The sequence below is a fragment of the Phaethon aethereus genome (genome assembly GCF_964289735.1).
Source record: "Phaethon aethereus genome assembly, chromosome: 3".
Lineage (NCBI taxonomy): Eukaryota > Metazoa > Chordata > Aves > Phaethontiformes > Phaethontidae > Phaethon > Phaethon aethereus.
Genome location: NC_138576.1, coordinates 5422509 through 5448595, shown reverse-complemented (window position 1 = coordinate 5448595; position 26087 = coordinate 5422509). Strand labels below are relative to the sequence as shown.

Below are 26087 nucleotides of genomic sequence, written 5' to 3'. Positions count from 1 at the left end.
CCTGAAATCAGACTGTCACACTGAGCTCTACACCAAAGAAGCATCTATGTTAATCTGAACCCAGCTGAGACAGCAAGGCAGAACCAGGCTGAGCTAACACAAGTGTAAACATGCAATTTTTTTTCAATCCTTTCCTCTCCATTATGTTTTTCCTACGGACACCTTTGGCATGTTTTTTCTGTCATAGTTTTTTCCCAGCTGCTTATAGCTCTGTAAGAGGTGCTTACAAGATCACCAGTCTTCACTGGACCTACAGATGTCATGTGGCTGGGACCTACTGGTCTAGTCAGAAGCAGAGAAAATCACAGAGAAGAGCTGGGCAGCTTTTACAGTTGTACTTTGTAATAAGATGACTTCCTCGACTGCATTGCTCTGCGTTGTGATGACACCTCTGCACTTGCTACCACCTACTGCATCAGCCACTGTCTGTTCTGGGCCAAACTCATCATCTGTAATGTAATCAAAGGGAGATCAAAAATATGGAGTCTCTTATGAACCTGTGACGTTGCACTTCAGGAGGAGACAGATGAACTCTGCTCTCAGGATTCAAATACGGGGAATCTCTAGCTAGTTCATCTAATGGGACCAGTCACTTCACTTCTCTGGACTGTTTTGTAAATGCTTATCTTAATGTGCTTCTTAAACGTCTTCTTTTGACCCACTGCAGAAAATCTCTCAGTGTTTAACCGCCTGCCAGTATCTCCACTATTCATCCTCTTCCTTTTCAACCCTTATGCTCTGCAGATTCCCCCAACAGCCCCACCCCAGCCAAGCCTGCTGTCATTAAAATTAGCGCTCTACATCTAGCCTCCACACAAGTCTCTTGAATTTGCAGAGGATGATGAAGACCTGTCCCTGTAAGAGTTTGGTCTGGACAGCTGGGGTGGCTTTCATCTCATCCAGCTGTAGAAGTTAGGGGTCTACTTCAGAGCCGTTCTCCTTATGCTGCCTTTAGAGGTAATGGAGGCACTTCAGGTCTGCATTTCATCTCCTCTTCTTACAGCAGATGTCTGAGATAGGCTGGATGAGCAGCTAAGTCAAATGACTGCTTGACATCACCAAGACTTTAAAAAAACATACCATATGGGTCAAGTCATTCGCTATTCTATATTTCTTTGAGGACAAGGGTGAGGAAAACAATTGCTTCAGGAAAAGATGTAAGGGGGATCTCGAAGTATATAAATGCTACGTCTATAGTACTATGTGTCTAGGATAACTTTTTGGGCCTTAAGGCCAGCTAGTTTGGCTCTGGCCAGTATAGCTGAACTCTACCTTTTGAACTACTGTTATGTCTTCCAAGCTGCTGGTAATGAAGGGCCCTTGGTATTATTAACCTCTCAACTACATCAAGGATTTTCTGGAGGGTAATGCTAGTTCCTCTAAACTAAAATGGTGTCAAGGACTAAAATTACAAAGGTAGAGAAAATCACACCAATGCTCAAGCCTGTGTATTGGCTCTCTGTAACCTATTGATATAGAAATACATGGAAAAGAGAATCGGTGGAAAGGGTTTGGAGGAAGACCTAGAAAAAGGTCTAAAGCTAAGAATAGACTCAGGTCATGCCATGGAGACAGAATTTACTCTTCCTACTGTAGAATGCCATCGGTGATTGACCAACAGTGTGTAGGTATCCTCTAAAATACACAGGGAATGTGTTAGACTGCAATGGACATGTGTAAGGAAGAATCTAAGCTAGTTCCTGTTTATTTGGAACAGAGACACAAAGTCACCAGGAGAAAAACCTGCTCCAAACTCATTCATCTTCTCATCAGTGTGTTACCTCTGGAGCCTGTTTAGTGCTCTCTCTATACGGTCTATAGGCATGATTAAAAAGTGCTGTGTTTCCTCTGTGAGAAACAAAACAAAATTGCACCTCTGCAGTTCTTCAGCTGCTTAGCTAATCACAACTACCTTCATAGCTCTGTTGTGTACACACATCACTCATTCCTGCCCTAGATCTTTGGGCTATTTTTAGAGTGCGGTGAAGTTGCTGATGTGTTTGCCTGTTGCACAGTCACATGACACCTGTTCATGAGGATGGACAATCCTCGACATACCAAATGTATTCCATGTATGTGGAATATCCAGGCACGGTTCACAACTGCTATTTTGTCTTCAAAACATATCAGCTGCTTCCCCAGAATCGAGACTCGTTCACCTCCACAGTGCACTTGTGTGACACACCTGCTGCAAACAGTGGCATGAAAGAAATTTTCTTTTCATGTGGGACAAACACATCTCATAGAGCCATAGAATGGTTTGGTTTGGAAGGGACCTTTGAAGATCATCTAGTTCCAACCAGGAGGGAACATCATGGAATATCATGAGAGATAGCAGAGTTTTTATGGCTGTTTTGATTTAGCCCTGGTAGGGAGTTAAGCCCCACAGAGCCACTCACTCACTCACTCTCTCACTCCCCCTCAGAAGGATGGGGGAGAGAATCAGAAGAGTAACAGTGCAAAAACTCGTGGGTTGAGATCAGTTTAACAGGGAAAGCAAAGGCTGCATGCACAAAGCAAAATAAGGAATTCATTCAACACTTCCCATCAACAGACAGGTATTCAGCTGTTGGGATCACTCTGCACGGCTCGACCTTAAGGAGAAGGAGCTGCAGCATTGAGAAGCTGGTAAACAGCTAGATATCTGCACGGCTCGGCCTTGAGAAGAGGGAGCTGTGGCACTGGGAAGCTGGTAAACAGCTGGACATCTGCAGGGCTCGGCCTTGAGGAGAAGGAGCTGTGGTAAACAGCTAAGAAGAAGCACTGTATAAGAAAAACAGGATGGAACCCGGACCACGTAGCAGTAAGCGCAAGTAGGAGGAGTATGATAATGCACTCTTTAGAGCTAAGCCAATGATTGTAAGACAAGTATGCATAAAGTAGAACTTAGTGTATAAATATGTGTAAGGTTTTGCAATAAAGTTGAAGCTTGCTTTATCACTCATATTGAGTCGACTGCATGCCTTCCCTCGCTCGTCGCATTCAGCCATCTCCAGGAAAGCAGGGCTCCATCATGTGTAAATTACTTGGGAAGACAAATGCCATAAGCCCAGACGTCTCTCCCTTCCTCTTTCTTTCCCACAGCATTTATTGCTGAGCGTGACATCATAGGGTGTGGGATATCCCTTTGGTCAGTTGGGGTCAGCTGTTACATCTGTCTTCCCTTTCAGTTTTTTACTCGCTGATGGGTCAGCGTGAGAAGATCTTGATGCTGTGTAAGTACTGCTTAGGTAAAACACCACTGTCTTACCAACACTAATTTGGTCACAAATCCAAAACATAGCACCATATGAGCTATCATGAAGAAAATGAATTCTATCCTAGCCAAAACCAATATAATAGAAAACAGTTTCACTGACTGCAAAGATGAAGACCCATCGCAACTGCTTTTAGCGGTCTAAAACTATCCCCTTGTTTTTCCGTAGATCCTTTAGAGTACCTGGCAGCCCTGTGTGTAGATCTTTGCCAATCCAGAGTATCACATCTGTTTGAGAAAAAATTTTGTTTCCTATCAATTGTTCCACAAAATTACCAATTTCTCTCCCTTCTCCCCATTAAATATTGTCAGTATGACCAAACTGGCTGTAGATGGCTAAAATAATTCAAGATGGATCCCAGGCCCCTTATTGATATTAATGGGTAAGCTCTGTCGCTTTGGTTGACCCAGGAGCTGTGTGGTATCTCTTGGTTAACAGGTGTCTTCAGTGCCTAACCTATGCCATCTTGTTTCTTATAAATTGGTAATGGATGGACTGGCTGGCAGTGTATGGCTCATTAGGTGACGGGTTAACCTGAATGGCCTTATTTGTTGTTAGTTCCTTAAATGCAACAAAAAGGTAACCTATGTATTGTGTGTCACTTCCTGGCAGGATGAGCCTCCTGCTACCACCCACTAATGTCAAAGCGGGTCCGATGCTGCAGTTCATAAAGTGAACAAAGAGAGCTTGGGCTCAAGGGAGATGCTTTGTGCAGAAGATGAGATCAGGCTCAGACATCGAGCTGCTTGGGGCAATGTATTATTAAATGCTATCTACTGATATGCTACTTTTGTAGAAGATGATTAATGACATCCTACTTTATTATTCCTTATCTTTTATCTTCACCTTGTTTCACAGATGTAGCTGGCAGTACACGGCACTAACCAAAGACCTGTGGCACTCATTAGATGGTGGCTGCTCCTCACAAGTGCCATCAGGCATGCAATTGCTATTCATGATTTTGCTAACGGTGCTGGTTAACATCTTGCTGCGTTGCTGTTCAAGCAACCTACACAACATGGTCTTGTCAGTCTCGAACTAACTTATCTTTTACTTATCATTTTCTTTGACACAATCCTCTGATAAGCTGAGAGAGAAATACATGACAGACTCTGCAATGTATTCCCCCGGCACTAAAATCTTAACGATAATACTGTGGAGGGGTTTCATCTAACAAGTGCTTCTTTTGACCTGTTTTCTGTTTTGTTAGTGTTGCAGATGCAGATCTTAAGGCACATTTAAAGCTAGAAACAAATTCTTGTTTAGCCATTCCCCATGCCTCGGGAAGTTTTCTGTCTCTGTGTGAATGTGGTGCTTAATGCTAGCAGCTCGGGACAGGTACAGGATACAGGCAAGTCAAACATATTCAGTTACTTAAGGTCCTGTTTTGTGTTAGCTTTGATGCTGAGATTAGAGGAGAGGAGTGATCCCCTTTAAGAGAAAATTAACTAGAGGAATAATTTTCTGCTGGTATGCTGATTTATCTCAGCGAGGGTTAATCAGGCAGCAGGACACTTTTGTTGAAGACAGCTAAAACTATCTTGGTTACTTCATTTGGCAGCCAGATATGGGTTTAGTGATGAGGGAGGAGAAGAGGTGAATTAGGCAAATGCAGCTCCTTTTTAGTACAGGCCAGTTTGATGGTAATGGTGTGAGTCTGTTGCGTGACTGCGGTCGGTCTCTCCTTCACTCGGAGGCTGTGCCTGATCCTGGGAGCAACCCAGAGCTCTTGCACAAGCTACAAAACCCACACAGGTCAGGGGGTAACTAGTAGGGCACCTGCACCCCTTGGAGCCATGAAGACTGCTGGTATTACCTGAGCTACGGCCAGGAAAAAATCAGTTCCAGAAAACACTTAGAGCCCCACCGGAGTTCAGTCATTAAATTAACAACACCGTGGATGCAGCGTGGAGATAGCTTCTGCCCAGGGAACATCCCATGGAAAGGGGATGATGTGAGGGAAAAGGAAAGCAGAGAGCGCAGCAGTAACTGAGCCATGGTGTCACTGCAGCAAGAGCGTGGGGTTCCCCACACCTCGCCTGGCGCTCTACCTTCCACTCCTAAAGCTGGCTGGGTGAATAGTTCAGTTAAAGATCATGGTACCAGGACACAAACAGTGTTTCTGTTGGCATACCGTCATAAAAGTGTGGGTCTATATATTTTACTTCAGTGGTGCATAGGAAGCCTGATAACGATGCTGAACCAAATAGTGGTAATATGCTCACCTCCTTTTTAAATCAGGACATTTTTAACAGTTGTCTGCATATTTACAAGGTTTTGCTGAAATATAAAGAAATGGAAAATCTGAAATAAAACATGTGATAGAGGAACTGGCTATCAAGCCATTGTTAATATTACAGATTGCCAGTCACTGCAAGTCCATTCTACTGCATGTCCTCAGCCTAGCTGATTTAAAATGGGAAGAAGACTGATTTAATGAAGTGGAAGTGGGTAAGATGTAGCTTTCTTAATGTGCTATCCCCTTTCTATAATTTTCCATGGCAGAAGGGTGGGACCTTCAGTCACACCATACCCCTCACCAGTCTAAACTGGGCGAGGGGTTCAAATATCTGCTAGTCAGTCTCACAAGAAATGTTTCCCAAAGTCAGCCTCCTGGGAGGACGCAAACAAAAAAGCTCGTATTTCAGGTGTTTTTTTGACAAAAGCCTCTCCGAAGCTTATCCCTTTCTATTAAAAATGGTGCTGGGAAATTAAACCTTTCAAAGGGCACTTCTACCTTGTTTCAAAAGGAGAGAATGAAGGATTAGTCTTTCGTAGCTCTAGCACTTACACATTTGTACTCTTTAATATATGGCTAAGAGACACTTAGTGTCTTTTCCTGATCTCCAGCTCACACAGTCCCTTGGCTAAGAAGGAGCAATAACTTTTGTTTTGCTTCTAGCCTGTGCAATTCTGATGAATTCTTGAAAGACCTTGAGAAACCAGGCTAGACAGAGAAAAAAAAAAATCCCTTGAGTTTATTAGTTTTTCAAAGTCATGATACTAAAGCAAACGTGTAGGTTTATGAACTATGGCTTGTGAGTTTTGACCTTCTAAAGAGGTTATAGAAAGCCTCATTAATGGGAATAATGGTCGCCAGCCAGAATGAACCATGGCTGAGATGAAAAATTCATCACCACAAGCCATAGCTATAGAAAAGTCAAAAGGATGAAGTCCCCAAAAAGTAACATGAAAAAGTCTAGATCCTGAGTGTGCAGTCGTGTGAATCCAGTTACCCCAGGATAAGCTAGAGCTGGCAATATATAGCTACCCACTATGACTCCTCCAGTGTCTGCTCTTTCTCTACATGCACAGTGAAAAATAGGAGGTAATATACCTCTTTTTCATCATGGGTTTTGTTACCTCATGTTTATTACAGGATAAGAGCGTGTACATGGGCAATTATTACAGAATACTTGATGTTGCAAGACTGTTGCAATAGGTTTCCCCTACCTTTATTTCCTCACGTCTTTATTCATCCCGAGAAGTACCTTTATTCTTGAGTATTAGATGTCATGAGAAATGGCTCTCAAAAATTAAAGAAAGACTGACTAGGGAGTGAGATCCTTTCCATAAAATGTTTTTGACCATATTCCAGAATTGACACATCTAAGCATTTATATTTAAGTCTTTAGAAGATACTTGCTTTCCACCCGATTGCTTTAAATTTTAAAGGGTCTGATTTGCTGTAGATTATGAAACATTTTTAGAGTATGACACATACAGAAAATGAAGGCCAGCTCTGATCTGTATATGACAGGTGTACTGAAACTCATAGCAAAGGGTGCACTGAGGGTATAATAATCTAATATAGAGCTTGGCCCAAAGGGTACTACAAAACTCCTGTCTACGGTCCATAGAATCATTATGTCTTAACTAGATGGAGCAAACAATGCAATCAAGCAAAGAATATACATTATATATGCAAGATATAGAGGTAAATTATTCTCAAAATTTAGCAGTAGAGCTGACTGAGGCAGAATGGAGTTTAGCACCTAATTTTCACACCCTTATGTGAAACACTTGACCACTCTGCGGGTAATGAATAACAGTTATTCAAAGAGGAAAATTTCTTCTCTGAACTGAGCCTGATTTCAGGTGGAAGCAAGAGTCCCATGCATAGGGATGTGAGTGTTGGTTAGAGTCTCCAGAATTAAGTGTGGCACGTAACTGGATGTAAACGGAAGAGCACAAGTAGCTCTGGAAAACCCAGTGAGTTATTTCAATGCAGCACTGTGACTACGTTTAGATGGACGATCCCAACTCTTCCTGTTTTCCTGTACTGAGGACGGTGGGTTTACATGCACTGATTTGCACAGCACTGGGGACTTCTTGCAGCAGCAGGACTGCATTCCTTAAATAAATAAGAAAAATTGGATGTGTCCCTCTCTCTGAGCTGCGTTAGAGGATGAATAAACAGTGGATGAGATGACCACTTCCCACCCACAGCCGCTGCCCTTCTCATCCTTTCCTTTTAATTCTTTCCCTTCACAGCACATCTACTTGATAAGGACAAAAGCACATCAACTTACTGTTGACAAGGAGGGACCATGCTGGTGGCTGAAGTGGGGAAACAGATGAAAGGAGAGAAAAGGGGAGCTCAGTCATCTTCTAAACACACTCCTGGGGTGCAGCTGATTTGGAGCCATTTAATAGTTTCCCAGTGTTGCTGGAGGACATTCTATTCCTTTCTGTGCCTTCATGTCTCAGTACCAGCCAGACTGTGGATAGTTTTCTGCCAGCTTAGGAAATGGAATCAACTCAGTGAGAAGGAAACATAGTGGTGGCACTGGGGATGGTCTTCCTCTTCTGACAGTGGTAACCTGTGTAAGCCATTCCAGGTAACTTCACTTCCATGCTGTCAGATGAGCCAGCCGAACTGTTCTAGTAGTTTTTTGCTGCTCCCCGTCTCTTAGTTCCACCACAACAATCTCAGTCTCTGTCCTTTAACAGATTAGGTCTGAAATCCCACCCATGAGCTGTGCATGAAGTAATAGCATAGTTTAACATTCCCCCTCCCACAAAGCTCATTTCTGCCTTTTTACAGCCCCTCAGTTGTAACAAAAGGACTTGATGTTGGACCTTATGGTGAAATGTGCTGAGGAGTTTACCCAGATTAAAAATACTTGATTTTTGATAAGCTATTTTTTATCATAGACCAGCTCCCTGAAAAACAGATCCCCCCAAAACAATCAGAACAGCATTAAAAGCAAAACCTATGGAAAAAAAAAAATCACAGATTTTTTTTGAAACAGCACTGCTACTAAATGATAAACTTAGCAAACTATGGCCGTAGCATACTATAGGCGGAGTAACAAGTATACTTACAGCAATGGACAGTCCCCGCCACTTAAAGCTGAAAAAGTAAGAGGCTTATTCTTGACATATTACAGAGAGTGCTGGTTTGTGGACAGGCTGAGACTCAGATTAAAGGATCCCTACAGACAGCTCTGGGAGAAATACAGCTGCTTAAATCGAAATGTGTGGTCCTACCCGCCTCCAATAGCTCTCTGCCATGCCAAGGGGAATTCGTAACCCTTATGCATGCCACAGCACGGAGGGAGTGGGAGGATTAAAACCTTGTTTCCTATTAAATTGAAATAGGCCACTCCTTGCTCAGTCTTTTGTTGCGATTTGCATCTAATTTGGAGACACTTACCTCTTGTGTAAGGCACTGTGCGGGCAGCCTGGGAGCCGGAGGATTGTGGGTGCCGTTACTGGATTTCGGGGTGCAAAACATCAGGTTCTGGAGCATTTCTTGGACCAGCTGAGAGCACAGATGATCTCTGGCCCTCTAAGATCTGAACGTGCATCTCCTGAGTATATACCCATATACATGGCTGCAAAATGATAAAATTATAATCTACTAATACGCAAAACTCTCTGTAGATTATTTCTGTTTTCTTTAAAGTTTGTCTTGTCTTTCTTACTTGTCCAGCAAGCTGATGCAGAAGAGCGGGTGGACATAAAGGCAGGAGATCCATCTGAAAATGGCATAGAAAGAGTTAGAGCAATGTTCATCACTTTGCTGCATAACACATCTAAAAAGCTTATCTGTGGCTAATTGTTAGAGAGAAAATTAATGAGGATTATCTTCTCTCCACACAAGTAGAAAAGACACCTTTCTGCTCAGATGATTAATATTTGAAGTACAACCATCCCAACTTTTTTAAGGCCATTTTAAAGCCTGTTGTATTTTTTATGATGTCACTACTCTTGCAGAACAAAAAACCTGGCCGACACAGACTACGGACAGTCTGGTACTAGACACAGAACAGTACGTAGCAGATGATGACTCAACCTCGGAAGAAATCTGTTTGATAAAACCGATCTTACATATGATATGTTAAAAGTTAGACAAACAGTATGGAAGGACAAACCAGCACTGGCAGGAATTAACTGGATGGGAAAAAACATCTATTGATCTTGTGTAAACTTACAATTCCAATTAATTTCTCTGGGTTTACATAATTATGTGAGAGAAGATTAAGCCTAAGGAACATGCTCCTGAAAAAATGCAGGAAAAAATATACTAAAAAACAATGCATTTGTCTGTGTGAGAAGTGTAAGTGCAACTTCATTGTGGTATGATACTTCCAATCTTTGTACATTCACTGTAGCCTCTGTCTTTTTATTTATCATCCAATTAGGCTAAGCTAATGAATAGGAAGTTTTATCTACCATGCAATTTCTGCTACCTGTGGCATGCATTTCAAAGAGTCAAGCTGTCCTTTCCTTCAATGCTTAGTACTTTCTTCAAGACTGTATTTGAATACTATGGATTTTTCCATGTTTTGATCAATGCATTCATGTATGCTTTCATAGCAGGATGTTGGTAGTGATTGCAGAGACTACATTTCTTGGCTTCCTCAAATGTTGATAACTTATGTTTAATGTGAAAAAGGAAAATAATTTGATAGATACATCAAAAATAGTGTACAGGATATTAAATTTCATTAGTAGTTTTCAGTTACTAAATTTTAAATTTTATATAATTTTAAATCATTAATATTTGTGAACTGTATTAACTAATGATGATGTCTCTTGTCTAATACATTTTTGCTTTTGTGATACACTCCAGGCAGAGCTTTGCCAAATGCTGTCAGACAGATTGAAAAAGTAGAGCTCCCTCTTCAAATCTCAAGAAAGTATGGAAAGAAATTCACTGAACACATTATATTATCAAAAGTCAGTTTTCAACATTTTAGATTAATTTATGAGGTTTGTTGGTTTGTTGTGCCTGCTCTCAAAGGCGTCTTTGTATTAAGCCCACATGATTGTCAGGTTGTGAGCTCTGTCTTTTAAAATGTTATGGACTTTCCTCCTTGGATATTATTTGGAAATAAGTAAATAAAAATACACAAGCAAGATGAAGTTAAAGAAAGGCCTATTAATGGGAAAACAGTCTTGAGAGCAGACAGCATAGGGTCTTTTTTCTCCTGCTGTTAATTATACCATATACAATTTGGAAGTTGCAATTGGTCTCCCCAATCTTTGGAATGCTGTGCCATTTACTTTAAATGTACTTCTCTCATAAAGCCTGTTGGATGTACAGATGCATTGTTAAACAGTATTGTCCTGCCACATGCCAGTGAATGCAGAATATTCATCGGTTTAAGGAAAATTAGCCATGTGAGGGTGTTATTTAAAAATTAGAGGTCCTTCTTGCAGTTATTTTGTTCAGATGGACACACACTTTGTTTCTTTCAGCTCCTTTTCACAGAGAACAAATGTTACTTCAAAGCACGAGCAATATCTTTGTCTTGAATTTTGGGAACGAACTGTTGCATTGTGCAGCCAGGAGAGACGTGAGAGGCAATCCACAGTTTCAGGAGGGATTTTTCAAACCCACCACACATAACAAGACTTCACCATTTTTCCATCCTCACCATTGAAATATTGTTGTAGCACTTTACAGCGTCAAATCAATCAAGGCTCTAGGCACACATTTAAAAGTGTACTGCATGGTTTTGCTTTGTAGGTTTCAAGAACATTTCTTCAAATTCTGAGAAGTAAGTGAATCAAGGCTTACAGCACGAGAGAGGTGTAAAATACATCCGTCTTACAGCTTTCAGAAGGCTGCATACATTCTAGGAATATCCAGAAGTTTCATAACTAATGGTGATATATTTTCAAAATGACATTAAAGTTTCTGTTTCAGCACTAAAAGGGTGTCAGGACTGTTGAATATCAAAACTGGGGACAGAGCAAACCCAGTTCTGCCTGCCACGGGATTTTTCTACCTGCCATTAAAAGACATTATTTTTGTACTGGTGAGAGACAGGATGCTGCCTTAGCTGAACTGTGCATATCATCAAGTTTTGCTGTTCTTGTTACACCGTTGCACAAGTGAGAGAATTCTTGCATTTTAGAGAGGCACTAGTTCTGAATTAATTTGTGGTCAGGCACTTGGACTAGGTAGGTCCCTTCCAACCGAATCCTATCCTATCCTATCCTATCCTATCCTATCCTATCCTATCCTATCCTATCCTATCCTACCCTATCCTATCCTATCCTATCCTATTCCATTCCATTCCATTCTATCCTGTTCTGTCTGTTCTGTTCCATCATATCCTACCCCATCCCATCCCATCCCATCCTATCCTGTCTGTTCTGTTCCATCATATCCTATCCCATCCCATCCCATCCCATCCCATCCCATCCCATCCCATCCTATCCTAGCCTAGCCTATCCTATCCTATTCATTCCATTCCGTTCCATTCCATTCCATTCCATTCCATTCCATTCCATTCCATTCTATCCTGTTCTGTTCCATTCCATCCCATCCCATCCCATCCCATCCCATCCCATCCCATCCTATCCTATCCTATCCTATCCTATCCTATCCTATCCTATCCTATCCTATCCTATCCTACCCTATCCTATTCCATTCCATTCCATTCTATCCTGTTCTGTCTGTTCTGTTCCATCATATCCCATCCCATCCCATCCCATCCCATCCCATCCCATCCCATCCTATCCTATCCTATCCTATCCTATCCTATCCTATCCTATCCTATCCTATCCTATCCTATCCTATCCTATTCATTCCATTCCATTCCATCCTGTTCTGTTCCGTTCCATCCCATCCCATCCCATCCCATCCCATCCCATCCCATCCCATCCCATCCCATCCCATTCATTCCATTCCATTCCATTCTATCCTGTTCTGTTCCATCCCATCCCATCCCATCCCATCCCATCCCATCCCATCCCATCCCATCCCATCCTATTCATTCCATTCCATTCCATTCTATCCTGTTCTGTTCTGTTCCATCCCATCCCATCCCATCCCATCCCATCCTATCCTAAACTGTGTATTTTTCCACAGTGAGCCAGGGGCCCATGATATGGTACATAATTCAGGCCCTGTCCTAGAGCAGCCAGCTATATGCAGGGAGCTCCATCAGAAGTAAGTGAGAAGGAGGAATGGGAAATGACCCCTTTCCACAGGCCCTCCCATGGCAGCTCCTTGTCCGCTCTGGATCCTTGGTAAAGGTAGAAAGGGTTTCAAGAGTTTCACCTTGAATGATGAAGCAACCCAGGAACAGGATGGGCTAGGAGGAATGGATGCTCTGATGTGGGGATCCCAGTGACCACAGGGAGCTACCAGGGACAAGGCACACTGCCTTGCAAGACATTATGAAGTATATGCTACAATGGCTTTTAAGACTTTTACCAGCACTGCCTGGTTGCAACATGACCATTTGGTACCAGAGTCAGTCACTAAACCTTCCTCATGCCCTAGAAACACCACTAGCTGGACTTCACATAAAGCAGTGGTCATAGCCATATTCCTTCCAAAATATGCTTAAGTGAAAAAAAAGGTGTTGGTGGAGGTCTACTATTTACCAATTTGCTTTGTAGTGAGAGAATGTGTCAGGGGAGTAGGAGACCTCATACAATGCCAGTCTGCAGTACAGCCACCATTTATGAAGAAGGCATGGCAAGCACTAAGTTAAATGCTATTTGGGATAGGTGAGGAGAACAGTCTGTGCTTCAGCCATCAAAGGTATGTCCCTTTTGGAGAGGAAAAGTATATAAAATTCCTTGAAGCAAGCAGGAGCAGGTTAATATCCCTGCAGCACAGAACAGGACATCTTGGGTTTCCTGCTCCAAGGGCTGTTTATATGATGATCAACCTGTTGATTGTTATTACCTCTTCAGATCTTGTCTCTCTTAAGTGCCAGTTATTCATTTTATACTAAACTGTAACAGATTAAAATTTTGGCGTATTTCTTAGAACAGAATTGGCTCTTAATGTCAGTTGGAAGTAATCTGGGAGCCTAGAACTTGTTTTTGTCCAAGAAAATGCCCTAAATGTGCTTGTGGCAAATGGGACTGTGGATCTGACCCTCCTTTACACAAAAAAAACATTCAGCAAAAGTTTTCCATACATTGGCAAAAGCTGTCTTCAGCCGTGATTGTGACTTGTGGCTGGGGAAGGTCACGGACATCGCAGATGAGAACTGTGCAATTAGCTCTGGATGCGGGTACTGTCTGTGCAGACGCCTGATCGTACTGCCAGAGGCCTCCGTCTCTGCTCCCTGCACAGGAGCATCACGGACGCGTGTGTTCAACAGTGTGCATGTGCTGTGTCATCACTTTCCTCTGAACCACATCTCCCTAGTTTGCAAATGTCTTTTGCAGCTTTGTCAAACATGCTACCAAAGCCAAAACAACATCCACTCATCCGAGTTACTCATCGAAGATGAAAGTTTGGTTTGGCAAGATCAGTTCATGATGAATCCATGTTGGCATTTTATACTCTACTGATTACAAAATGGTTGGTAAACAATTTGTTCCATTATCTTCCTATATTTCTAAATTAGTCTTATTGACCATTAGTTCCCTGGGTCCTCATGGGTGGGGTGTAGAAGGGATGATTTTTACCTCATTACAGTACTGCTTTCCTCTTGTGAGTGACTGAGAAAACAGCTCTCATGTTATGGGATACGATGGAAGAGAACAGGTTTCTAGATATACTCATAGTAAATGGACTTTTTTAGGAGTAGGGGTAATGAGTCTACCCATTTCCTTAATGATAACAACACTGGATCAGCTATTGCGTTATTATCATTCTTACTTGGATCTGTGCTAACTATTTAAGAGTGCAGTAAGTCATGTTCCAGCGCTCACATCTATGTTCTGGCATTGCTTAATTTACTGGTAGACATGTACCCAAATGAGAGGGAAGTATATCATAGAGGGAAAAAGTAGTGGAGGTGAACAAGAATAAAACCCAACCCAAACAATAAATACTTTGAATTGTGAAACCAGCCTTTTAACTTAATGCTCATCTTTCATACTAGAAGAAATGCCACCAAAATGAATGAGTCAGAAATGTGCGTTGAAATTGCCACTAAAATGAATGAGTCAGAAGTGTGTGCAGAAATTATTCTGTGCCAAAGATTCTGGGACTTGGAATATTAATTATGACAGCAGTTTCCTTACTAAACGAGGACGGGAATGTGAAACCATTGTTAGGTGAGACTAAAATAATGTTTAGTCCCACCGTTGACTGCACAGAAGCCCTGCTTCCCAAAGGTCACAGAAGTGCGCATTGCATGTTATTGATATTAACGGTCATTTCTCTCTGAAAGAGAGTCTGAATGAAAGTTGTTTGCCTGACTTCTGGTTTTGCCTAGGAAATCTTCAGTTTCTCTAATGAACTGTTTCTGCTTATGCTGCTAAAGAATCAAGCTCCCTTCAAGACCTAATGTTAATAAAGTCATAAAGGTGGTGGAAGTTTAGTGAACTGTATTTCATGGTAATAAGAAAGAATTACAATTAATTGGTCAGTGAAGAATGAGTAATTTAATGATTGATACAGAAAAAGCAGGTATTAAAAAAATAATTTTGGAAGACACCTCTACTTGTTATTAAATGCAAAGTTTCCAAATGCAAGGACCTTCCACCTTGGCTACCTATTATTGTGAATTAAGCCCTTTTCTCAGACAGTTCTTTTTCATTAGAAAGCAGGTTTGGTTACCTGTATTTATGTTAAGTGCAATCTTATGTAATAAGCAGGATCCTTTAATTAAATGAACTACACTTCTTCCATCACTAAGCATTTTACATTAGAATGTGTGTCAGCAAAAGACAGAGATTCTAAACCAGAATGGTTCCACTGGAAACTGCTCTGCTCTCCTAATTCCTTTTGAGAACTACATATTTCAAGCAATACTGTTTGTCTTCTGGTCCTGTTAACAGCACAATAATTTAAAATGTTGATTGACTTAAGACTAGTTGCATAAACAAGGACTATCCATCTATGCTGAGAATATATGAAACATACAGAACCACAGAACTTCAAACAATGCTCCTTAGATAACACTTTGTGAAAAGAAAGATGTGGGAAACGAATCATTAAATATATCTGGTACCCAACTGCCAAATTTCAATGAAGATCTCCACTGTGTTCTAGATCATTATATGAATAGAATATATACATCCTCCTACAGCTTTTTCTTGTGTGAGTCACAGGACTGTAGCTAGTCCTTCTATATGTGGGAGAGGAAGGATGGAATCTGTTTTTGCGAAAGAAGTAACTAAGGAGGTGGATGTCCAGGAAGGGAAAAGTTGACCTGTTATTTTATTTCAGTTTTACATTGGCAGGAAACAGGGCAGTGAGGTTGATGAAGCTATGGGTATATCCAGGAGACTTTGCCAAGGTAGCTGGAATAAACATCTTCAAACTTTCAAAGCTTAGCTGAAAATGAATTGAAATACAAAATTAATCATAAATGGGAAATGAAAACCTGCAGCATTTCCTTTCAGAACAGTTTTTCATCAATATTTCTTTTCTCTGTATATTTTTCCTTTTTGTTGCCATTTACTCCACAGCAGCATCCAAAACCTTTGACCATACATACAAAATCCTTAGCTCTTTCAAGGAGATTTCTCACTGAATGTGCAAGGTGTTTGGAAGCTTTCTTCCTTTATACTACAGTCCATGATGAGAATTAGGTTAATTCTGTTACAGAAGACATTACATTGTCATCACGATCCATAAACTGGAGGGTATCTGCATCCCAATGTACACCAACACTGTCTAACATTTACCCACACATATAGACTCATTCTTCTTTGGCTTCATTCCACAAATTATCCCACCTAGGCAAAGCACCTAGCACGGTGAAGTGTGGTTCTGTAATAGTGCTTGGTATTTTTTTAAAGCATCAACTTTACCCAAGTCACAATTAAAATGCTTAAAACTTACTGCATAATCCGTTCTCACAAGAATTAGGGCAATCACCACAGGGTTCTCCTTTTTTGTAGGGTGTCTGAATTAAACTTTGTATATTCCCCCTGAAACATCAACATTACCAACATAAGCTATGAAGTCGCTATAATATATCTGAAAATAAAAATTAATTGTATGGAAGTATACGCATGTTAATTTAGACTCAGTCTTTGGTTACAGGTCAAAAAATTTATATATATATTTTGGGTTTATCTGGAAAGCCCTTGGTGGTCAGGTGGGGGGGGGAAATTTGCTTCTGTGAGAAGACACCAGAAACTGCTCTTATTTCAGACAGTGGTGGCAGCGTCTCTGTGATAACATATTTAAGAAAGGGTAAAAACTGCTGTGCAACAGCAACCAAAAGAGAGGAGTGAGAATATGTGAGAGAAAAAACTCTGCAGACACAAAAATCAGTGAAAAAGGAGAGGGAGGAGGTGCTCCAGGCACTGGAGCAGAGATTCCCCTGCAGCCCATGGTGAAGACCAGAGTGAACCCTGCTTTTCTCCTACAGCCCATGGTGAAGATCACGGTGAAGCCTACTGTCCTCCTACAGCCCATGGAGGTCGATGGTGGAACAGATATCCACCCTTCAGCCTATGGAGGACCCCATGCCAGAGCAGGTGGATGCACCTGAAGGAAGCTGTGACTCCATGGAAAGCCTGCACTGCAGCAGGCTCCTGGCTGGACCTGTGAACCTGTGGGGGACCCATGCTGGAGCAGACCATTCCTGAAGGACTGCACCCTGTGCAATGGACCCATGCCGGAGCAGTTCACGAAGAACTGTAGCCTGTGGGAAGGACCCACATCGAAGTTCATTAAGGACTGTCTCCCATGGGAGGGACCCTACTCTAGAGCAGGAGAAGAGTGTGAAGAGAAAGGAGCAGCAGAAACAACATGATGAACTGATGGCAACCCCCCATTCCCATTTCCCTGTGCTGCTCGTGGAGAGGAGATCGAGAAATTGGGAATAACATTGAGCTTGGGAACTAGGGAGGGGTTTTTTAAGTTTTGGTTTTATTTTCTCATTATCCTATTCTGATTTGATTGGTAATAAACTAATTTCTGCAAGTCAAGTCTGTTTGGCCTGTGACGGTAACTGGTGAGTGATCTCCCTGTCCTTATCTTGACCCACAAGCTTTCTGTGAGTTTTGTCCCACTGTCCTGTTGAGGAGCGGGAGTGATACGATGGCTTGGTGGGCACCTGGCTCTCAGCCAAGGTCAACCCACCACAACATATTATAATGTGAATGTGAGAATTAATTTTAGGCAGTTTATGAAATGATCACTCTGCCTTAATATTCACAATAATATTTTTTTGTATTAGTTATAACCTTCACTGCACTGTACATATTGATGAACCAAGATTTCAAGTAGAATGTGGAATATATTTATTTGTGATTTACTATTATGAAAATCGGGATTTTTAAGCAAATGAAATTTAATCTGAAAATTGGTGTCACTTTTATGTGTTTTATGCTTTTCTTTTTTGACAGTTCTTTTGATAAATGTGTTTCTGTCTTTCAATATTCCTAATGCACTCTTCAAACCCATTCCTCAGCTATGGGTGATGTCCCCTATTGCATATTTTGCCATCACCTGACTAATTTTGATAATGTAATAAGGAGTTCCAGAATCAGAATCAATACGTACATGGGGCAGTACTGGCAGACGTAAAAGTATTTGTATATACTGTTGGGACAGAAAGCGACAGCACATCCAATTTGATAAGAATTGTACCAAACCATCTGTAGGTATAAGAATAAAAATCATTGGAGAACAAAAAATATACATTTGAAAATCATTTAAGTACAACATGCATTACAGAAATATTTGCAACAAGTTAAGTCACTTTATTTAAACTTTATAGTAAAATGTACGTCCCACCTTCCTGGAAGAACATTTTGTTTCCTGCTTTCACCCCTGAATCAAAGAATATTTAGGACATAATGATAATATTTTTTCACACATAGATATAAAATATTTGAGTTAAACTGTCTCAATTGTAGTTTTCATTCCGTTAAAACTATTGAAGAAGATGTAGGGATCACTATGTAAGATTTTGTATCCTGTGTTTCAGGCAGGTGAACAGGGGAAGTTATGATAAACCATTGTCCAACTCCAAACTCTTTGAGTCTCTGGAACTCTGTAGACTGTAACAAACCTATTTATATTTCCTTCCTGATACTTTAATAACCCTGTTCTTCCAGTGTCTGAGCAACCCTCAGATGTTAGTGTCTGAGCAATTTTCAGATGTTAAACAAGTAAGTTTCTTCCCGTTGTTTCTTCCTGAAGTTTCGAAATACCAACATCTTTACTCTTACTCCGTTCAGACACTTAACCTATTATTTTCATTTTCATTCTGTTACTTTGAAAGTTTTCATCTTGTTTTGTCACAATAACTCTCATGTCTCCATTGTACTTATTCCCTTTAAAGACAATGAGAGTGTAAAAGTCGCTTAGCTAACATACAGATATTTATTTACTTAGCCTGAAATATAAAAAAGTTGCACCTACCTGAGTGTAATGGCCAATCACAGCACCTTGTGTTTTTGCTCCAGTTCCGTATTCGAAATCTTTCTCCTCATTGTACCAGGCCTGAATAACGTCTGACCATGAGAAAGGGGCGGATGACATGAAGAGGTTTTCACCACATAGTACAGCTGAAAAGAGAGAAGTACTGAGAAATGCATAAAAGGTACACGGTGAGAAAAATACAGCAAAAGGTGGAATGATTCCCAGGGATGTGCTCATCCCAGATAGGGCAGCAGGGTGTTGTTTTTTTTTTTCCAGTTCAGTGACATCACCCTTTGTCAATACTGAAATCGTCACTTCACCAGTTTGCATCATGGCCTGTTTGTTTGGCTGGTAGTTTGGTTGTTGACAAGACCTTCCTCATGTCTGTAGATACACCTGCACATGTGCACCACAGATTCATGTCTGTAATTTTGCTATTTGACAGTTAGCAACCTAGTCAGTATTTGGGTCACAGCTCAGTAATCACAAACTGTTCACATCAATAACGTGCATGACATTATTCAGTTAGTACTCATGCTTCACTTACTGGTTGTCCTCATGTTTGCAGGACTGTGACTTAAAGTACATCGATCAGCCCATTTTTGGGCATTCTTTGCAGCTGGAGGACACCATTCCTTAATGAAAGAAGAAAATATTAGTCATTGAGACATGTACCAATCAATAACCCCTCATGAAGGAACAACATTTGGACATTACACTTCAAGTCAGAAGAAAATCATCTACAAAATCCTTTTCTTTGCCTTTTTGGGGGGTAGAGGGAGTAGGAACAAAGTTACTATGCACCCAGCAGAATAGAAACTGTGAAGACTGGTGAAGAATGCATTAGAAAGAATGAACAATGCCGTGGCTCCTCCTCTTCCTTTTCTTTTTCCTCCGAAAGAAAGAGAAATTATTGTTCATACACCACAACATTTTCCAGACCTTTTTTTCCACCTGCCCAACTTTATGCTTCTCTTGGTGCTGGCCATGCTCAATCCTTAGGAAAGGTCTGGAGAGTGAATTGTGGCCTTGCATACAGTCCTGTAACTCTCACAGGGTCCATTATTCATTAAAAATAGATTTAGAGCACACAACTTACCATCTTCAACATGTTGCTGGCAGTTGGTTTTACTCCTCTCCTGAGGGTATTATGTCTGTCAACAATCAGCTTTTGCTGGCTTGCTTTGCTAGTTGACAGAGCATCGAAACCGTCAGGTTCCTAAATTGAACAAAGATGTTATATTTCTTTTTTATTGGAATGTAACTAAATCCTGAATCCTGTCTAGGAAGTATTAAAATACCAGTATCAACCAAGGAGATGATCCTTGTGGTGAAGGAGGTACTATGATGTGCTTTGTCTCCTGAGTATCTCTAGGGGTGCTTCCGTGTGGGGTAACAATTTCAGTGGTTCCACAGCATAGAGCTTAGCAGCAGTAACACTGGTTCCTGCGTCATATCTGCCAACACTCTGTGGATGGCTGAGATATCCTTGCACATCTCATATACCTGTAGACTTAGGCAATAGATTCAGACTTATTTTATCATTATTATAATTTCCTTCATGAGGTTTTGAGGGAATAGGATCTAAAAATCTGTTTAAGACATGAATTATGAAGACATGCTTATGATGTGTTCCCCTTCTTCAATTTTTTAAACATGCCTATCAATGTTTTTTTATTGAAGGAACCTGTTGTTTAACCACAGATTCGTCACAGACCTCTTGTGGTACTTCATCAGGACATCCCGCTGAACAAAAAAGTGTTCTTATGTTTTTCATGCCATAGATTTTCTTAAACTCCTGCCATAACTGTTAGCATTTCTCAAACTTTTAATGTGTTTTCTAATTAAAAAAATGACCAAGTGAAGAACTCGGCCTCCTCTTTCCAACCATTCTTACTATTCTTCTAGACTGCTGCATGAAGTGCAGAAATTGAAGATTAAGGGGAAATATAGTCAAGTCTTTAGTGTTTCTGAAGCAGAAGTAGCAAACTTCAAACTTTGGACTATGTATGGGTTGGGAGAAATCACTCTAAGTGTGCACTGAGTACGTTAGTTCGTTTAGCTGTTTGAGGGACATCAGTGATACGTGCTGGGAGGATGGGACAGTAAGCAAAGGGAGAGGCACATAGCTCAGGTTCTGTAGGACAAGAAGGGGAGAGAGTTAGGTAACTGCTGCCTGTAAAACTATGGAGAATTAACAGGAAGAGGTGTGAATCTTTGGGAGATCCAGATTACTGGATCTCTGTATGGGAGCTTCTGGAAAATGTAGTTCTCTGACCGAACTCATAAGTAACACTGAGCCTATGGATGGTTTAGTGTGCAAGGGTGGAACCAGTCTACTGCTTTGAAATTAAACAGACTTCAAGGATAAATGCTTTCCAGAGCCTAGATATCTGATCAGGCCCTTTCTGCATGTGACCACTGTGCATAAGAAAAGCAATATACAGCCAGACCACAAGTGCCTCGGGTCTCATCCAAATTTTGTGAGTACAAAGTGTGGATCCTACCTCTCCAGTGGACGGAGTCAGCACAGCTGTGAGATACAGGAACACCACTGGCAGAATCATCTTGGAAAAGGGGAGAATGAGGATTTAATTTATTTTTTACAGAGCTTTCATTTCTCTGAATACATAATGCACCTTTATCCCTTGTATTTCCTGGCTTTTTCTCAAGTAGCAAGGTAATGTTTTCTTTCTCTTCTCCTTCTCTCCTCCTCCCATTTTTAGAAGTGAAAAAATAAAATTTATTCCCCCTCTGCATTTCCAATTTTCTATGAATCCACTGTTTTGTACATGCCACACTTCCTGCTGTAATCCTGGCCAAATACCTTCACTTGAATTCACAGTATGGGAGGACATTTGTGCTTCCCTTCCTGTAGGACGCCTTCTGCTCATTGCCACACTGTTGAGAAGCTAGATTGGGACACTGCTTTTAGCTTGCTTCTGTTTCTGTGTCAGTCTGAAAATTCCTCTACTGCCTGTCACCTGCTCTGACCGGACTGCATTGGTGAAAGGGGAATTAGGCATTCAGCCCATGTGCAGACCTCTACGCTGAGGTGTCCCTTAATTAATGACCAGCACTGCGAAGCCTTGCAGGCAAGCTGGGGCAGAACTGGCTGGACCAGAAATGGACCAGCACTGGCTTCCTGAGGAAGACTTGTTTCAGAAAGCTTTTTTGTTTTTATTTTTTCAAAGATAACTCTTTACTATATTACAGATAGTGTGGGAATGGCAACAGAAATGAGAGCCTTCTGTAATTGAAGAAGCAACCACCAGACTCTGGGCTCCAAGACTCTACTTGTTTAGGAGGCTCGAAGCACCATATCATCCCACTACAGTGATCCAGGAGGTAATAGGTCACTGAAAAGTTCTTGTGTCTGATTGCAATCAGTCATAGGAGTTACATTCAGCTTGTTTCTGCTTAGCTACCATGGGCAGGCAAGCAGGTGATTAGGGTGGAATTTACTTATTTTGGTATTTTTCCCAGCCTCCCACTCCAAGGGAATTTATGGGCATGTTTCAACAGAGATATATTATTAGCTTAACTTCTTACTTGTTTTTTTAGTGGCCGTTGGTTTTAGTTTTAATTTATTCTTGGGGAAAGGCCAATAGGATTTGCTGATCTTTCCATATTCAGCAAAGCCCGTTTACCTCAAGGCAACCAGTTTATATAAACACAAAGCGCTTCAGCTCATGGAGAACATGTGGGTAAGAAAAACTACCTTTTTCCAAATGGAACAGCAAGGACCATTTTCCCCATCAACTTTCTTAGGTTGCACTGGGAGCGACCCACAGTCCCCCGCCTGTAGGCAGGTGTGCTGCTCCAGCTCTGCTAAAGAGCAAAGCCCATTGAAATAGATTGGGATTATGGGCAGCTGTAGCTCAGAGCCCAAAAAACTGGACAGGCTAGCCACGTCTATACAATTAAACTCTCACAACCTCCAAAACAGGGTGGCTTATTCCAAGTACTTCTAGTTTAGGAAAGATCTAGTTGATACAGAGGAAAAATATACTGTGAACTATTCTGATAATTAACGGTATAAGTAATTGATATTCTGTTCTTGGTATTACCTTATGTGACTTATGTTTAATTTTGACATCACCTATGCCTTCTTGAAGTGCTTTGGGATCACAGAAGCTTTTTCTTACTAACTTTTCTACCGCTTATTTCTCGGACTCGTTACAAAACTTTGCAGTGTATATGACCTAGGTGTTTAGCAATAAAAGATTATACTCCTACTAACATGAAAAATTATACTGTCACTTCACTTCTAACTAGAAGGTAAATAGAAGTGAGAGTTATTTTTATCCGTACTCAAGTTACAAGCAAAAATTTGTCTTTTGAGTGCAAATTGTGATGATATGCAAATAGAAAACAACCCTTTTGCACGTAAAACATGTAAAAACAAATTCTCTTTTTCAATGGTAAAAACTCCTCATTGAAATTGTGAAGCTTTCAAGTTTGCAAACCAAACTGAAGAAGCTAACTTAAAGTTTTGGGCAAAGTATTCATTCAGTGTAATATTTTCTATGAATTAACTTACAATTAAATATAATTGGTAATTTAATACATGATACAAGTTTCAAAATGCCATTGGAATGCTTTTTAAGACTGAGTGGGTTTCCTGCTTCAAGATATTAACATGCTTTTGGCAATTCCACTGATTTCAACCAAATGCTTATAGTTTATGAGATGTAAATTTAATTGCTCTGCATTAATTTCTAGGCACTGTTCCTAAAATCAATCTCTCTGTCCCCCTCCCCTCCTCCCCCTCAATCAAACATAAATCAGGACATGTGCCAAGTCTTACTGACTTTTCTGCAACTCCATCTGTGTACAGGGATCTGCCACTGAAAGATGGTGCTTTAACATCACTAGTTTGTGTGAGTTTAGCAAACTTGTGTGATTATGTTTTTCCCATCTCTCCTCCTAAAAAAATAAAAGGTGTATCCTACATTATTCACACAACTGAATATCTATTGCAAACAAACATCCCCATTATTTATTATTATTATATGAAAAAGATCTGAAATGGAATAATAGAAGCTACCATTTCACGTGTAGAGCATTGTTGCACAAAGTCCTGCTTAGCAGCCACCTTGCACAAGAGTGGTAAGTTGCACAAAGTGGTAATTTCCCCACTCTGTAAATAAGTGGTGATAGCTACATATAGCAATAGATTATACCGAACTGAATACATATCCAATTCAATATGTTCAGTCTGTCTCTCTCTCTTTCTCTATGTACATATAATCTACCAAGATACTGCTTTCTTGCATGCAGGTGCCTTTTCATCTGTTTTTGATTGTTCATCAATTTTCTCTCCCTTTTTTCAGCTTGTGTTACAGCATTGGCTATGTAATCTTTATTTTTCACTGAATAAATGCTTCTTTTTGTGACTGTCCTAAATTATTCAAGAAGTCTTCTGACAACAGGTTGCATTCTAATACATGAAAAAATTGCAATACTTTAAGCAAACATGTCAATGTAAATCCTACCTTTTTTTTCCAGGAAGATCAGAAGTTTCTTCTGTGCTTCTTCAGGTGGTTGTGGAAGTGACTGGGGTTCTTCACTTGAGGGTGTTTTATAGCTCTTCTGTTTCCTGATAGGACAAGATGAGTCAGCGTCAGAGGTATTATAAAATTCAAATAGTGACCAGATAGAACAGCACATTTGTCAAGTGCACGTTATTCTGAGAAGAAGGTTGTTTACTTGTATTCCATTTTTATTTCTTCTTACTTCTTGTACTGGAAGAGGTGAAATACTCTGAGTTTTGTATGTATTCATCCTTATACGTGAAATTTGCAGTCAATGCGAACACTAGGTACAAAGGCTCTCTGCTAATGATTGACACATCCAGTTGTAGTTAGACTTGATCTTAATCTCCAGTAATGCAAATAAACTCAGCTGGCTACTGAGGTGTCTCCAGATTGACATTGTTGTAACCAAGATGGAATCTTGCCCATTGATTTTTCCATCGGGGTAAAAAAAGTCTTGGGCCAAGTTCCTGTTCATGCTACGGCTTCTTTACATCAGTCATATAGTGTAAAAGTCAAAGAAGATGACAGGGATATTCCTGCAACTGAAACTTTTACCCAGTATTGGATAAAGATTAAAAGATTATTGTGTGCACTAACATTAAAGCACATATTTGTTTCGGCGTTTCCGGGTACATGGGGTAAGATGAGAATGGGTGCAAATACTGCCAGATCAGAAGGGTATTTGTGTGTACATTGACTGTTTCTGTCCACATTCAGTCTCAAGAAATTGCTGACCAGAGCAGCTGTCATGGTCTGCTTTTATATAAAATGTTATTTTTCTATTTAAATTCAGGTCTTCCTTCCTCATAGTCACTCGACTCCTACACTAGTCCCTTATGAAGTGTGCCTTCAGAACACTCTTTTGCTTTTCATTACCTGGGAAACCAGTGTATTGGCTCTACCAGACAAAGTGGTGTGATTTGTTGGTTTGTAATTATATGGAAAGAAACACACTGTCAGCAAGTTTGGGGTTGACACCAAATTGCAGGGAGCAGTCAATACGCTGGATAATAAGGCTGCTGTTAGGTGAATCTCAAAAAGCTGAAGAAGTGATCTGACAGAAATGATCTGAAAGTGAGCAACTGGGAGAGACCAATGCTCTGGGGAGCAGCTCTAACAAAAAACACTTGAGGGTTGTTGTTGGACAACAAGTTGCGTAGGAGCAAATAGTTCTCCCTTGCCACAGTGAGGGCTAACCATGTACGGCCCCGCTTTAGCTGCTCTGTAGCGAGAGTGCTGAGGACAGTGATTATACCCACTTTTTCAGCACTTCCGAAACTGTGTCTGGACTATTGCATCCCGTTTTGGAGTCCACAGTAACAAAAAAGACATTAACAAACTGGAGTAAGCCTAGCAAAGGGCCACTATGTTGGCAAGAGGAAAGGCAGAGGTGGACGCTTTTACAACACGGACCTGAGGTAAGGGCCACAGATTGCAACCCTGACTATCAGATATAAAGAAAACTAAATTTTGCAGTGAGGCTTGTTAAGCACTGAAGCAGATTGACTAGGGAGGTGGTAGATTTTGTAC

The 26087-nt window shown here is 40.8% G+C and overlaps 1 protein-coding gene across 1 annotated transcript; it reads right to left on the bottom strand.

Annotated features, from left to right (window-relative positions):
• Window positions 1-282: 282 nt before the first annotated feature.
• Window positions 283-24690, bottom strand: LOC309403743 (cysteine-rich venom protein TEL1-like; the record flags this gene model as incomplete). Its single annotated transcript, XM_081997990.1, is given in 9 exon segments — window positions 283-449; window positions 16480-16568; window positions 18154-18248; window positions 19018-19163; window positions 19565-19652; window positions 20117-20236; window positions 21525-21584; window positions 24516-24522; window positions 24524-24690. Coding segments are annotated over 9 exon segments (939 nt in total).
• Window positions 24691-26087: the final 1397 nt, after the last annotated feature.